The 16,428-nt window shown below is 44.3% G+C and overlaps 1 protein-coding gene across 2 annotated transcripts in view; it reads right to left on the minus strand.

Annotated features, from left to right (window-relative positions):
• LOC126284466 (uncharacterized) overlaps positions 1-16,428 on the minus strand; it is a 373,454-nt gene that overhangs the window by 314,625 nt on the left and 42,401 nt on the right. The window contains exon 1 of one of the 2 annotated variants that reach the window (XM_049983402.1): positions 14,326-14,542. The exons of the other annotated variant lie outside the window; for it this stretch is intronic. Coding sequence (XP_049839359.1) covers positions 14,326-14,376 — 51 coding nt within the window. The 5' untranslated portion in view covers positions 14,377-14,542. Of the gene's footprint in view, positions 1-14,325; positions 14,543-16,428 lie in introns of those variants that run through there. 2 annotated transcript variants of the gene reach the window in all.

Consider the following 16,428-nt stretch of genomic DNA (forward strand, 5'->3'; position numbering starts at 1 on the left):
TTTAGGCTTTCAGCGATTTCCCTGAACGGCTTAATGCAACCGTTAGGACGGTTCCTTTGAAAAGAGCAAGGCCGATTTCCTTCCCCTTCCCTTCCCAATCCGTCTCTAATGATCTCATCACTGAGAGCACGTCAAAATGTAATCTTCCTTCTTTCTAGTTCGTACGATGTCTATTATCATGCCTGCTTGCTCATTCCACTAATTCTGCTGCTGACACTGCCTTCTTTTCGAACAGAAACCAGACGGAAAGTTGACGGCCGACAGCTAGCGGAGCGAAGAATGCATACAGCGGCGAAAGCGCCGCCGGCCGAGACCGCAGAGCTCTGGAGGCCGGGCAGGCGAGAAACCCGATCCCCCGGCTGGGCCGCTGCCTTCCGATCCGATACTTCCACGTTGCTGGAGCTTTGTTCCGGGCACAGCGGCCTTTTGCTTCCCCGTCAACACGTGCCACTGGAACGCCGGGAATGCGACGTGCGGTATCCGACCATCGAAAGGAAACTCGTCGGTTGCTGCATCTGTTTGATTTCTTTTTTGTCCTTGGAAGGAAGATCACGGTGTTTCGGCGTTTAGCCCCTTCGATACGAAGTCCTTGGAGCACAGTCTCGGAGAGAGGTAGGACGGGGAAGAAAATCAGCCGTGTGCTTTTCAAAGAAATAATTCCAGCATTCACTTTAATCGATGTAGGGAAACCGAGATCTACGTGACTGCACGAATATTTTAACTCTCGTACGCTACTATCTCGTTCGTTTTTGGTCCTCACCTATGGTAAAAGCGCTGTTTGAAGTATTACTTTTAAATTAATTGAAATTTGTACCGTTTTGTAATGGTATTCCGTTGAAATTTTAAGCATCATGGAGAAAGCATACGTCTGTAAACATTTTCGTTGAGTCCTATCAGTATTTAATCTGTCTATTGACACACAGTCAAAATGGGTTTAGAAAACATCGTTCCTGTGAAATACAACTAACTCTTTACTCACATGAAGTGTTGAGCGCTATTGACAAGGGATTTCAGATCGATTCCGCATTTCTGGATTCTAAGAAGCCTTTTGACACTGCACCACACAAGCGACTTGTAGTAAAATTGCGTGCTTGCGGAATATCGTCTCAGTTATGTGACTGGATTTATGATTTCCTGTCAGAGAGGCCACAGTTCGTAGTAATTGACGGAAAGTCATCGAGTAAAACAGAAGTGATTTCTGGCTCTCCCCAAGGTAGTGTTGCAGGCCCTTTCCTGTTATCTATATACGCGGTTTGAGAGACAATCAGAGCAGTCGTCTTCGGTTATTTGCAGATGACGCTGTCGTTTATCGACTAATAACATCATCAGAAGACAAAAACAAACTGCAAAATGATTTAGAAAAGATATCTGAATGGTGCGAAAAGTGGCAGTTGACCCTAAATAACGAAGAGTGTGAGGTCATCCACATGAGTGCTAAAAGGAACTCGTCAAACTTCCGTTACACGATAAATCAGTCTAATCAAAAGCCGTAAATTCAACTAAATACCTAGGTATTACAATTACGAGCAACTTAAATTGGAAGGAACACATAGAAAAAGTTGTGGGGAAGGCTAACGAAAGCAGGACACTTAGAAAATGTAACAGACCTACTAAGGAGACTGCCTACACTTCGGTTGTCCGTCCTCTTTTAGAATACTGCTGCGCGGTGTGGGATCATTACTAGATAGAACTGACGGAGTACATCGAAAAAGTTAAAAAAAAAGGCAGCACGTTTTGTATTATTGCAAAATATGGGAGAGCGTGTCACAAAAATGATACAGGATTTGGGCTAGACATCATTAAAAGAAAGGCGTCTCTCGTTGCAGCGGAATCTTCTCACAAAATCCCAATCACCAATTTTCTCCTCCGAATGAAAAATATTTTGTTGACACCGACCTACGTAGGGAGAAACGGTCACCACGATAAAATAAGGGAAATCAGAACTCGTACGGAAAGATACAGGTGTTCATTCTCTCCGCGCGCTATACGAGATTGATATAACAGTGAGTTGTGGAGGTGGTTCGATGAACCCTCTGTCAGGTTCTTACATGTGATTTGCACAGTATCCACGTAGATGTAGATGTAGAATCTTTGTGAACCTAGTAAATAAAAACGTGTAGTACCGCGGGGAAAATGAAGAAGGACCGCGCTTCCAGTGCCTGGAGCTTACGAGCTCACATGCACTCTCTCTTGTCTAATGTTTTGCACGCAACATATGAGTTTCACTCTTTATATTAAAGCACTTCAATAATTATTATAATATCTGATACATTGCGGTGTCCATCATTTCAGTTCCATCATCGATCCGAATTTTCCTAATGCGAGCAATATTCGTTGTGCTTTTAGATTTTCATTTCAAGCTCCAAATAAGTGAGGTTGGTGATGAACTGTTGGACCACGTACGACCGAACGCTAATCGCTTTCTCTCGTTACTTATTTCTTTAATTGAAGCTAAAGCGGGCCTGAGGTATTTCGTACCGATCAGTCTTCAATAACTTACATGACTTTTTTTTTTCGTAAGAATTGTAGTAAGTCGAATGGTCAGCCGCCGTCTGACAAGCGCGTTAATCAAAAGCATAAGAAGAGGCAGCGTTTGAGGTAAAAAGTATTAAATGAATGTTATCTACCTCTTTCGCACTGAAATATAAGGAGAATTAAGTTTTCCGCCCTTCTTCAATACGGCTGCCTTTTATGCATATCACTGAACTACGATTAAATAAAAGTTTTAAAAGGAAACGCATCATATTGATTGTAATGGTTTGTCACAAGTCTTTTTTCCATTTACAATACTAATACCAAATACACCGTATGGTTGTGAAATAGGGCACCTCAGGGCGTTGTTTGTGATCTCTTCTTTATTCAAATTATTATTGGTTTTGTGTGCCTATGTTTGTAGCAATTTGACGGGTACAGATGCATTCGGTCTGTTACTAATGACCATTGGCGCTAAAATTTTAAATCTATTACATAATGATGTGTTAACAATTGTTTTAATCCCTTCACAGCCGCACGGCTTGGCCTTGTGGTCTCGAGCTTCTTGTCACGGTCCTTGCAGCTCTCCCCGTCGGAGGTTCGAGTCCTCCCTCGTTCATTGGTGTGTGTGTTGTCCATAGCGTAAGTTAGTTTAAGTTAGATTAAGTAGTGTGTAAGCTTAGATACTGATGACCTAAGCAGTTTGGTCCCATAAGATCTTACCATAAATTAAAAAAAAAAAACAATCGGTTCACAAATTGATCTCTGACTTCAGTTCAAAATTAGTTCAAATGGCTCTAAGCAGTATAGGACTTAACTTCTGAGATCATCAGTCCCCTAGAACTTAGAACTCCTGCCCGAGGTAGGATTCTAACCTGCGACCGTAGCGGTCGCGCTGTTCCAGATTGTAACGCCAAGAGCCGCTCGCCCAACCCGGCCGGCCCTCGGTCTTCAGTATTAAAATGAAATAAGACGAGACACGGTAAGACACAGGACTCACATGCTTGAGTACGTCTGTTCAAATATCCGTAGTGTTCTGCTTAAGGAGATACTAGGATGGTTCCTTTAAGAAAGATACATTCGATTTTTTTCTCCATTCCGGCCCAGTTCGAGCTTGTAGTCCGATTCTAATTATTTCCACGTTACTGACGGGACGCTAAATCCTAATACCACTTCCTGTCACTATTAGATGTTGGAAATTTTATTTAATTTGGTTTAAATAAAAATCATCGTTGAATATACTAATGTCATTGTACAAGACGAATACTAGGCTTATTGAAAGAAACCTAAAACATAAAAATAAGGATGTACTTGTAAATAAACCTGTGACGGAGTACAGCTCTTAATGAGATAATTCACAAATGTTCCGAGTTCAGCCTCAAAACTCACCTCACGGAATAACGCAATGGGGATACAAAAGATAGCTTAGTGGTGGTCCGACCCTCAGATTCACATGTTAAAGAGTTGACTGGTTACTTCCTGCTTTTTGTGAGAAGGGAGGCATCAGTTCTCTCCAAAACTTCAAAACAAGACAACTCGGCTTATGCCTATGTCAGAAATTGAAAGATCCCAAAGTCACTAACTTCGAATTGTCAAACATCTATGCGAGTGCAGAAGCTATTAGCATAGTTGTTAGGCGGATCTTGAAAGCTGTTTACGTTCCTGATGCATCTAACGTAATGAGAAACTGCCTTAGCAGATAAAAGCCAAGGGCAGCAGTGGCTAATATTGGACTACAGGTCTTGAACAATGTGCTAATGGAGATGTTTAATCACACATGCTTTCATTTTGACCCTGGAGAGCACCAGATAACAACGCCGCCCATTCTAGTACAGTCGTTAAGAGTTGCGATGGAGACAGGATAAGAGTAATAGGTTGGTCACAAGGAACAGTCTGCGAGGGGAGCACATGACAGCGCGTTATGTATGTTGCCTTGATAAGTGGCATGCGAGGACAAGACTGTGCCGTTCCTTTGTAAAATTAGTGGTCCCGTGCAGGCCATCCTGTGTTCTAAAGGGTGCCGATTTCTCACGCTGACGTGGTTATTTCTATTGATAGTCACATCACAAGTCCTAAGTTCTAGACCTTATCTACACTGACGTAACAAAAGTCACCTGCTAATATCGTGTCGCATCTCCTTTTGCCTGGTATAGTCCAGCAACCCGACGTCGCATGGACTCAGATGTGTGTGAAATCTTATGGGACATAACTGCTAAGGTCATCAGTCCCTAAGCTTACACACTACTTAAACTAAATTATCCTAAGGACGAACACACACACCCATGCCCGAGGGAGAACCTGAACCTTCGCAGGGACCAGCCGCATGGACTCAACAAATCGTTGGAAGTGCCCTGCAGAAATATTGATCCATGCATCCTCTATAGCCGTCCTTAATTGCGAAGTGTTGCCAGTAAAGGATTTTGTGCATTAACTGTCCACTCGATATGTCCCGTAAATGTTCGATAGGATTCATGTCGGACGATCTGGGTAGCCAAAACATTCTCACGAATTATACAGAATGTTTTTCAAACAAGTCGCGAACTGTTGTGGTCCGGTGACACGGTGCATTGTCATCCATAAAAATTCCATCTTTTTTTTGGGAGGGGGGGGGGGGGAAGGGGGAATATGAAGACCACAAGTGGCTGCAATTCGTCTCCAAGTAGCCGAACGTAACCATTTACGGTCAATGATCGGTTCAGTTGGACAAGATGAATGCCCACACCATTAAGGAGCCGCATCAGCCAGCACAGTGCCTTGTTGTCAACTCGGGTTCATGGTTTCATGATGTGTCTGCCACAGTCGAACCCTACAATCACCTCTCACCAACTGAAATCGGGACTCGTCTGACGAGGCCACGGTTTCCCGTTGGGTCCAACCGATGTGGTTACGATCACAGGAGAAGCGCTGCACGCGATATCGTGCTGTTAGCAAAAGAACTCGCGGCTGTCGCCAGCTGCCATAGCCCATTAACGCCTATTTTCGCCACACCGTCCTAATGGATACGTTCATCGTACGTCTCTCCTTGTCTCCACGGTTATTTCACTGTGTGTTGGCCGGCCGGGATGGCCAAGCGGTTCTAGGCGCTACAGTTCGGAACCGCGACCGCTACGGTTGCAAGTTCGAATCCTGCCTCGGGCATGGATGTGTGTGATGTCCTTAGGTTAGTTACGTTTAAGTAGTTCTAAGTTTTAGGAGACTGATGACCTCAGAAGTCCTATAGTTCTCAGAGCCATTTGAACCACTCTGTGTTACTGGTCTGTTAGCCGTGAGAGCTCTATCTTAAATCTATACTCGACGTTAACAACTTCTTCAGAAACGCTTTCTTTGACATTGCCAGTCTACATTTTATATCCTCCCTACTTCGACCATCATCAGTTATTTTGCTCCCCAAATAGCAAAACTCCTTTACTACTTTAAGCATCTCATTTCCTAATCTAGTTCCCTCAGCATCACCCGACTTAATTCGACTACATTCCATTATCCTCGTTTTGCTTTTGTTGATGTTCATCTTATATCCTCCATTCAAGACATTCCGTTCAACTGCTCTTGCAAGTCCTTTGCTGTCTCTGAAAGAATTACAATGTCATCGGCGAACCTCAAAGCTTTTATTTCTTCTCCATGGATTTTAATACGCACTCCGAATTTTTCTTTTGTTTCCTTTACTGCTTGCTTAATATACAGATTTAAATACATCGGGGAGAGGCTACAACCGTGTCTCACTCCCTCCCCAACCACTGCTTCCCTTTCATGTCCCTCGACTCTTGTAACTGCCATCTGGTTTCTGTACAAATTCTAAAAAGCCTTTCGCTCCCTGTATTTTACCACTGCCACCTTCAGAATTTGAATGAGAATATTCCAGTCAACATTATCAAAATCTTTCTCTATACAAATGCTAGAAACGTAGGTTTGCCTCTCCTTAATCTATTTTCTAAGATAAGGCGTAGGATCAGTATTACCTCACGTGTTCCAACATTTCTACGGAATCGAAACTGATCTTCACCGAGGTCGGCTTCTACCAGTTTTTCCATTCGTCTGTAAATAATTCGCCTCAGTATTTTGCAGCTGTGACTTATTAAACTGTGCCCCAACAAATGAGCTCAAAAATTACAACGCAGAAAGCTTTTTCCTTTGGTCATCATGTGAATCACTTCATGCGCAGTCTCTGAACTGGTTTCACTTGCATATCACGAAACGAAACTGAGTATATGTCCACAAACACCAGATGGTTCAAATGGTTCAGATGGCTCTGAGCACTATGAGACTTAACGTCCGAGGTCAACAGTCGCCTAGAACTTAGAACTACTTAAACCGAACTAGCCTAAGGACATGACACACATCCATGCCCGAGGCAGGATTCGAACCTGCGACCGTAGCAGCAGTGGGGTTCCGGACTGAAGCCCCTAGAACCCCTCGGCCACTCCGTCCGTCAACACCAGATGAATGATGCTAGCTCAGTATTATGAGGAGCAAACGACACAGGTGTATTTCATTAAGTGTGCATCCATTATACGTGTCTACGCACTGCTTCCGTCAAGTTCTTTGTCTACTGTTTGTATTACTATTAACTGCGGTAACTGATACTGCTGAAATTATGGGGAAATACGAGGGGCGCTCAATAAGCAATGCAGCACAGTTTTTGCTCCGTCATTTTCGGTAGAAAAATGCGAATTTGGCTGTGGAACATTTTGGAATATTCTCGCTTCATTACCTGAAGTTCCGATATGTGGTGGCGGCTTTATACATAACCTTCAAATTAGCCGCTGTAACTGAGGTGCATTTGTAGCAGAGAGATGTCATTGAGTTTATTTTGGTGGAAAAACAGAGCAGCACAGATATTCAGGGTCGCTTGCAGAATGTCTGGAGATCTGACAGTGAACGAAAGCACGGTGAGTCGTTGGCCGAGGCATCTGTCAGCATCACAGAAATGTCGCGCGAACTCCCGAGTGCGGCCGGTCGCATACAGCTTTGACTCCTGCAGCTCATTCGAGGTGACCGACGCATCACAATCAAACACCTCACTATTCGACTGGACATCTCTGATGGTAGTGCTGGCACACTCGTCCACCATTTGGGGTACTCAAAGGTATGTGCCCGTTGGGTTCCTCGCAACCCAACAGAAGACATTAAAGAGCAACGAAGGATCATCTATGCAGAATTGCTTGCACTGACGGTGGAGATTACTGATGCAGCAAGACGTTGCCTCCGACGTTCACCAAGTAGAGTGGTACTATGCGGGTGTACAGGCCCTCCAATTAAGGTGGCGTATGGCTGATCGCATTGAACGTTACTATGTTTAAAAATAGGGTTTTGTAGCCAAAAGAGTAGGCGATAATATGGTTACTGGAAGAATGAATAAAGCCAACCTGCTTTCAGTAAAAAAAAAATGGTATTACGTACTGAACGCCATTCGTTGGTCGGCAAACAGGCCGCTTGCGAGAGAAATGTGATCATGCAATAACGTCCCGCCACTGACTTAAATAAGAGATATAGTTGCAGTTTGCACAAAGTATTCAATATTAAAACGTTTTTCGGCTAAGGCCCCATCTAAGTGGGCTCAAATTTCAAAAAAATGGTTCAAATGGCTCTAAGCACTATGGGACTTTACATCAGAGGTCATAAGTCACCTAGACTTAGAACTACTTAAACCCAACAAACATAAGGACATCACACAAATCCATGCCCGAAGCAGGTTTTGTACATTTTGTTACTGATGTAAGACTTCATCCAACTTATCGATATGGTTCAAGATCGATACACCGAATAGGGTCTGTACCTCAGCATTTAAGGTTACGTGTGCTCAGTCCTCTAGATTTTTTTGTCTGGAGTCATCTCAGAAGTAAAGTGTACAGCACTCCAGGTTATACACTTGAAGAACTGGAATGGAGAATTGTGAAATCTTTTCAAGACTTAAGATTTTCTGCGGAGAGCTTAAATGAAACCGTAACTCACTGCTGACACAAGTGCTGAGTTGCATCAAAATATGAGGATGTCACGTGCAATACCTCCTTTATTAGATAAGGCAGTACGGTAAATTTGCAACAAGTAACATGCCGAAGTAGTTTTGCATTTCTTGTTAATGTGGGGCACGGGTGAAACTTATGGAGACCTAATCGAAGACTTTGCATCAAATATATTCATACTGACTAGGATAACAACTCATACTGAAGTTCGTGCCCGCTCGTAGCCACACATTAGCAGTTATCTCTCGAACGGCTCGTTTGTGGAGCCATGCTTACTGGAAAATATTTGCTTCTGTTGTGCTGTACTTTCAACCATGCGAGTTTTTTGTATTAATTCTGATGCATCCGCTACACACGGTGTTTACAGTTCCTACTACAGGTGTTGTACAGGGGGATTATAAGATAAAGTTTTGATAAGAAATCCATGTCTGGAAATGTATCTTTTGGATGAAAAACACGATTCACTGTAGGATAAGCTTCAAATCTCTCACTTTTAACACACCTGGGCTGTTTCTCTTTGCCGGCCGCTGTGGCCAAGCGGTTCTAGGCTTTTCAGTCCGGAACCGCACCGCTGCTGCGGTCGCAGGTTCGAATCCTGCCTCGGGCATGGATGTGTGTGATGTCGATAGGTTAGTTAGGTTTGAGTAGTTCTAAGTCTAGGGAACTGATGACTTCAGATGCCACGTCCCATAGTGCTCTGAGCCACATGAACCGTTTGTTGGCGCGCAGGATTACGTGAGCGGTCTAAGGCACTGCAGTCATGGACTGTGCGGCTGGTCCCGGCGGAGGTTCGAGGCCTCCCTCGGGCATGGGTGTGTGTGTTTGTCCTTAGGATAATTTAGGTTAAGCAATGTGTAAGCTTAGGGACTGATGATCTTAGCAGTTAAGTCCCATAAGTTTTCACACCCATTTGAACATTTTTTGAACCGTTTGTTTCTCTTTTTCAGACTGAATCGATCGGTATCAGTCTTTCTGAATTTACCAGCCCGATACCTCTTTTGGTCGAATGGCGCTAATCTTAGTTTTTGCCAGTGAGCTTGGTTTATTGTCGCACTTTTCGGTTATCAGTACTTCTTTACCGTTTGTAAAAATAAGAGCATTCATTATGCTCAGAATTTAAGGATACCGAAAGTCTGAAGAGTTAGTCATCTTGGCTCATACATAGTTAATTAAAACTGCAGAAACAAATAAAACTGAAGGCATGAAAGTCAATACAAATTGTATTTCACAATATCACATGACTTTTTTCTTTTTTTGTAACAGAAGATTCATGTCATAGTTTTAGAATCATTCTTACAGCTTTGAAAGTCATCTATGTGTCTGGTCTTGCGTTTGGCGCCATGTGAGCGAACAGTTGAAAACAGTTATGGTTGTTATGAGCCACTTACGTTACGACTAGTTTTGTAAATAGTCCGTTTTGAGATGTGGTGTAATAGACACAAGTGAATTTTGCTTGTAAATGATATCGAGATGTGACCTGAAGTCAATGTCGAATGTGCACGCGTTATTTTCGAACGCAATATACAACCAAGAAGATGACGTGCATTTTAATATCGAAATCAAAAGGCCGGACCGTTATTAAGACGATGATAGAAGATGTCTCCTCTAGACAACGCAGCCCAAGATAAGAATAATCGATTTTTCGTATAATCTTTACCTCACTCAACGTTACTAAAGCTATGAAATCGGTCGTGATTCACTACAATTGCAAGCTAACTTTCTTTTTCATTATAGTGACAGCGTTCATAAGAGAGGTGATTATATGCTTGACAGTACACACACACACACACACACAAATCAGACAATGACTTACGAGGTCCACAAAAGGCCATGACACGGTCAATGTTTCGAGTACTCGTAATCGCGTCTTCTACGTGAGGAAGGACGTCATCTTAAGAGTCGAGAACACAGCGTGCTCATCCGTGGAGCACCATAGTCAACCATCCTAGTTGTGAACGTACTAGTTTTCGCAGGCGTTGTTGGAGTCGGACGTGACGCCATTATTACAACAGGGACTGACTACGATGCCCTCACTTTGCGTGCCCACCGTGAAGCGGTATATGTCCAAATGGAATATTTCTGGCCGTCATAACTTTATCTACTAAGTTCCATCTACAACTCCTACAAGATTTTAGTAGAAATTCTCATATATATGTCCTGCATATAGAAAGGCAAAACACTTGGTAGGTATGTGATTGTCAGACGACAAATACCCGTTCAGTGTCCGAGGAGTACGGGCTGGCACTTTGCAAAACGCATGCTGTTTTACAAAGTGTGCTGTTTACCGCCTGTTGTACACACGTATATATGTGAACCTGAAAGGTATTTAATAAGAGGGAAAATAATTAACGCTGTACATTGAATGTGTTCTACCTCGGAAACCGTTTGCATTGGGACACATATCCATATGAAGTTTTTGCTTTAAATGAGCGTTCTTGTGCCGGCCGCTGGTGGCCGAGCGGTTCTGGCGCTACAGTCTTGAACCGCGCGACCGCTAAGGTCGCAGGTTCGAATCCTACCTCGGGCGTGGATGTGTGTGTTGTCCTTAGGTTAATTAGATTTAAGTAGTTCTAAGTTCTAGGGGACTTATGACCTCAGCAGTAGAGTCCCATAGTGCTCAGAGCCATTTGAACCATTTTTGAGCGTTCTCGTCACATCCATGAAAACTGACCAGCTCTCCTGGGACAACATGCGTCAACAGGTAAAAATGAGATCTCCAGACATTGGATGTAGAGCACCGATACAGCTCATCCAGCATCTTGCCAGTGAATATTATTTGCACTCTTACAAAGAGGTATACGTAGTGGAGGTATCTCCATCGGCGCTTGACTGGACTGAACATCTACGCATCGATTACAGGGATTCACTCCTAAGAGTCGCCAGGGGCATTTTGTCTGGTGTTTCCGTAGATATTTGCAATTTCATTTTTGCAATTTGTAGCTCCAGTCAGCCCAAACAAATACTACTCACTACGTCTTTCATGCGGCGTCCAGTGTCGTACAACGAGCAAATGTGGCGCAGTGGTTAGACACTGGACTCGCATTCGGAAGGACAACGGTTCAGTCCCGCGTCCTGCCATCCTGATTTAGGTTTTCCGTGATTTCCCTAAATCGCTCCAGGCAAATGCCAGAATAGTTCCTTTCAAAGGGCACGGCCGACTACCCGACCTTCCCTAATCCGATGAGACCGATGACCTCGCAATTTGGTGTCTTCCCCCAACCAACCCAACCCAACCCAAGCCAGTGTCGTACGAAAGCGTCAGTATGTTTCCCTTTAGAAACAAAATTATTTTTTGCTAAGGTATTTTACGTGCCCATACAATAGAGTGGTACCGTACTAGTCTACTGTGAAATTTGTCGCTCTGAGCACTATGGGACTCAACTGCTGTGGTCATCAGTCCCCTAGAACTACTTAAACCTAACTAACCTAAGGACATCACACACATCCGTGCCCGAGGCAGGATTCGAACCTGCGACCGTAGCAGTCGCACGGTTCCGGACTGCGCGCCTAGAACCGCGAGACCACCGCGGTGAAATTTGTATTATCGCTATTACTTAACAGTGAGAGTAAAACACGAAGTATAGTGAGTATTCCAGCAGCGACAGCACCGCCTTAGCCCGTGCTGACTGCTACCGCCATGTAGCAGCGCTGCTCAATTGCTGCTGGAGTACTATTCGGTTTTTACTGTCCCTGTTAATTCATATCGGTGAAACAAATGTCGCATGTAGTTTGCAAGGAGAAAGAGACTAGCGCTTTCCGTCGATTCTGGACGCCGTATAAAAGACGTGATGAACTCTGTTTATTTGGGCTACATTGCAAAAACAGAATTGCAAATATCTGCGGAAACGCAAGAGAATATTCGCCTGACGGCTCTTAGGAGAGACTCCTGGTATAATTTCTTTTATATCTACCTTGTTTACGAAAATTGTTAATTTTTTATATTTTATATAGTCTCTGTCCAATATGTCTGTATCCCTAGTAGCATGTAATGTTGCATGTATACGCTGTAACATATATATGTAGTGTGAATAGGGCCTCCCGTCGGGTAGACCGTTCGCTGGGTGCAGGTCTTTCGATTTGACGCCACTCCGGCGACTTGCGCGTCGATGGGGATGAAATGATGATGATGAGGACAACACAGCACCCAGTCCCTGAGCGGAGAAAAACTCCCAGCCGGGAATCGAGCCCGGGCTTTGACATTCCCTCGCGCTGACCACTCAGCTACCGTGGGCGCACATGTATACGCTGAATAAATAGATAAAATGTCGATTCAAAACTCATAGAGTCGTCTAAATTTCCAGTCACTTTATAAGAGCAACCAGTTTCGGTCCTAAATTACACCATCTTAGGTCTCTGACAGACGTGTAGGAAGGATCCCACCTCTGGTCGGGAGCCAGCATTCAGTGACAGGTATCCGTAGATTTGTTCTGAAAACAGAGATCCATTCGACTGGCAAGTAATGATCGAAGGAATCACTGTGTTCAGAAAAAAAAACTACAGATACCCGTCACTGAATGCTGGCCCCTATATCGACTGGACCGGAGGTGGGATGCTTCCCACACATTGTTCTGAGAGCCTGACGATGGTATTGGTTCAAATGGCTCTGAGCACTATGGGACTTAACATCTGAGGTCATCAGTCCCAGAGAACTTAAGGGCATCACACACATCCATAAGACAAGATAAGATTAGTACTTGTTCCATAGATCATGAATACGACACTTCGTAATGATGTGGGACGTGTCAGGTTAATCAAAGGTGTCTGTACAAGATATTACATTAGATAAAATATTACATGACACACAATATATATTTTTTTTGGGGGGGGGGGGGGTGTTGGGAAATTACTCACTTACTATATCCAAAAATTCATCTAATGAGTAGAAGGAGTTGCCATTAAGAAATTCTTTTAATTTCCTTTTAAATGCTATATGGCTATCTGTCAGACTTTTGATGCTATTAGGTAAGTAACCAAAGACTTTTGTGGCAGCATAATTTACCCCCTTCTGAGCCAAAGTTAGATTTAAGCTTGAGTAGTGTTGTAGCCACGTACACTGCTATTACTTTTGAATTCGTTCAGATTGTTAATAACAAATTTCATAAGTGAGCATATATATATTGTGATACTACAGTGAAGATTTCTACCTCTCTGAATAAGTGTGTGCAGGATGATGTTGGATGAGCTCCAGCAATTATTATGATTACACGCTTTTGTGCAATGAACACTCAATGATGAGTTACCCCAAAATATGATGCCATACGTAAGCAGAGGATGAAAATAGGCGTGGTAAGCTAATTTACTGAGATGTATATCGTCAAAGTTTGCAATGACCCTAATAGCATAAGTAGCTGAACTTAAACGTTTCAGCAAATCCTCAATGTGTGTTTTCCAGTTCAACCCCTCATCAATGCATACACCTAGAAATTTTGAATATTCTACCTTAGCTACCGATTTCTGATCGTAGTCTATATTTATTAATGGTGTCATCCCATTTACTGTGTGGAACTGAATATACCGTGTTTTGTCAAAGTTTAATAAGAGCCCATTTGCAGAGAACCACTTAATGATTTTCTGAAAAAAAAAATCGTTTACAATTTCACCAGTTAATTCTTGTCTGTCAGGTGTATCAACGGCCAGGATTCGAACCTGCGACCGTAGCGGTCGCGCGGTTCCAGACTGAAGCGCCTAGAACCGCTCGGCCACACCGGCTGGAGATGATGGTGTAACGTAGCGCTGAAACTGATTGCTCAAATAAAATAGCGACTGGAAATTTAGACGGCTGAAGATGTTTTGATTCGTCATTTTGTACTGGAAAGCCGAAGCGCCCCCGCCATCTGTATAAAGTTCGACTTACAGAGAAATAAATGTTCCACCCTGTGTGTGATCGACTTACCGACAACGTGGCGACCAGCAGGCCTCGGGCGAACACGGAGCGATTCGTCATGGTCGATGACAGTCGGTTCGATTCGATTCGAGTGGAGGCGGTGCGGCGGGTCGGGACGTCGGACAGCGGAGCGCAGCGCGGGGCGCACAGAGCAGGTGGGGCCAGCGGGCGAGCAGGCAGCCGATCAGCTGACGGCCGCGCGTCTACTGACTGGCGTCTGGCGGCCAGCGGCTGGCGGCTGGCGGCTGGCGGCGCGCGGGTCTGCAGGCGTGGCCGCCGTGCCCGGGGTGGGGGAGCCGGCGCTGCCCGGCCACGCAAAAGGCGCGCCGCCGCCCCTGAGTCACACGCAGGGGCGACCGCCCGCGCGTCACCGCGGCGCGTCCCGGAACGCGGGCACGGCCCGGTACCTCCTCGTGCTAGGCGCCGGAAGCGTCGCCCTTTCCCAGCACGCCTTTCCTGCTGCTATTTCATTTGCGCTTCACATTTCCCCGTTCGGACCTGGAACGGTGACGCGCGATTCGATGAATGTACGTAAGTGGAATGCGGTTTCGTCTCCCCGTTTATTCCGGCTTTTTTTGACAAATCGTTACCCGGCCGCACCTGTGTACTCGCCCTGCAGCTATGGTGGTAAGCCCGAGCCAGCTATCGGTATTCTCGAGAAGGAAGCTTCTGTCCTACGTCGAGAAAATGGCCAGTTCTTCCCTCACTCCTGCTGAATGAGCGAAATGTATTCACATTTGCGAATATGAACCACCTTCGGCTGTTTATTACAATGACGACAAATTTTGTGCCGGATCGGGACTCGAACCCGGATTAAACGCTTTACGCGAGCGGTCGCCTTAACCGCTTCGGCTATCCGTGCACGAATGACGACCAGACCCAAACTTCCACAATTGTCGTCCTTCCGTCACAATCTCCAATTGTATTATCACGTTATAGGGGAGAGAGTGTGGCAGATATGATACACGAGTTGGGATAGAAGTCATTACAGCATAGACGTTTTTCGTCGCGGCGAGACCTTTTTACGAAATTTCGGTCACCAACTTTCTCTTCCGAATGCGAAAATATTTTGTTGAGCCCAGCCTACATAGGTAGGAATGATCATCAAAATAAAATAAGAGAAATCAGAGCTCGAACAGAAAGGTTTAGGTGTTCGTTTTTCCCGCTCGCTGTTCGGGAGTGGAGTAGTAGAGAGATAGTATGATTGTGGTTCGATGAACCCTCTGCCAAGCACTTAAATGTGAATTGCAGAGTAGTCATGTAGATGTACGTCACGTATATTCCCGTCCAGGAAGGGCATATTTATTGAGAGTCGGAGACCCGGTATTAGCGAATAAGTACGAAATAGCAGTTTCCGCATTATTAAGAAGTGCGATGCAATGTTCCTATTTCGTATTCTGCTAAATGGCTGGTAGTTTGGATCGACTATGCTCTTTTCAAAGATGAATGATTTCCTCACGATTGGATGATATTTTCCAGCACCTGCTGGAAATAACTTTGGAAAGGCTTATGTAAAATGATGATATCTGTTGTCATAGGTGTCCTCAAAGACGACAGGGTAGCGGCAGACGGGGCAGTTGCCCATTCTGCAGTCTCGGTGCAGACTTCTTAATCAATATCGAATTTTCTCTAAACTTTCTTTGTGACTCCCATACACCGTAGATTTAATATTTCCGTCGTCACCGACAAATATTGCATCTTTAGGCACTCCCATGTATCTTGATCAAATTAAAGCAAGGCGGTAACATTACAAGTACTATCGAAATTCAAATATAAAAAGCAGAGGATGCAGCTGACAAGTGGAAAGAATACATTTAAATCCTCTCTGACGGGGTGACATGTATCATGACGTGATAGAAGAAGAAAGAGAAGTTGGCAGGGAAGACATAGCGAGGAATACAATATTACACTACTGGCCATTAAAACTGCTACACCAAGATAAAATGCAGATGATAAACGGGTATTCATTGGACAGATATATTATACTAGAACCGACATGTGATTACATTTTTACGCAATTTGGGTGCATAGATCGTGAGAAATCAGTACCCACAACAACCACCTCTGACCGTAATAACGGCCTTGATACGCCTGGGCATTGAGTCAAACAGA

The sequence above is a fragment of the Schistocerca gregaria genome, chromosome 8, assembly GCF_023897955.1.
Source record: "Schistocerca gregaria isolate iqSchGreg1 chromosome 8, iqSchGreg1.2, whole genome shotgun sequence".
In the NCBI taxonomy this organism is placed as follows: domain Eukaryota; kingdom Metazoa; phylum Arthropoda; class Insecta; order Orthoptera; family Acrididae; genus Schistocerca; species Schistocerca gregaria.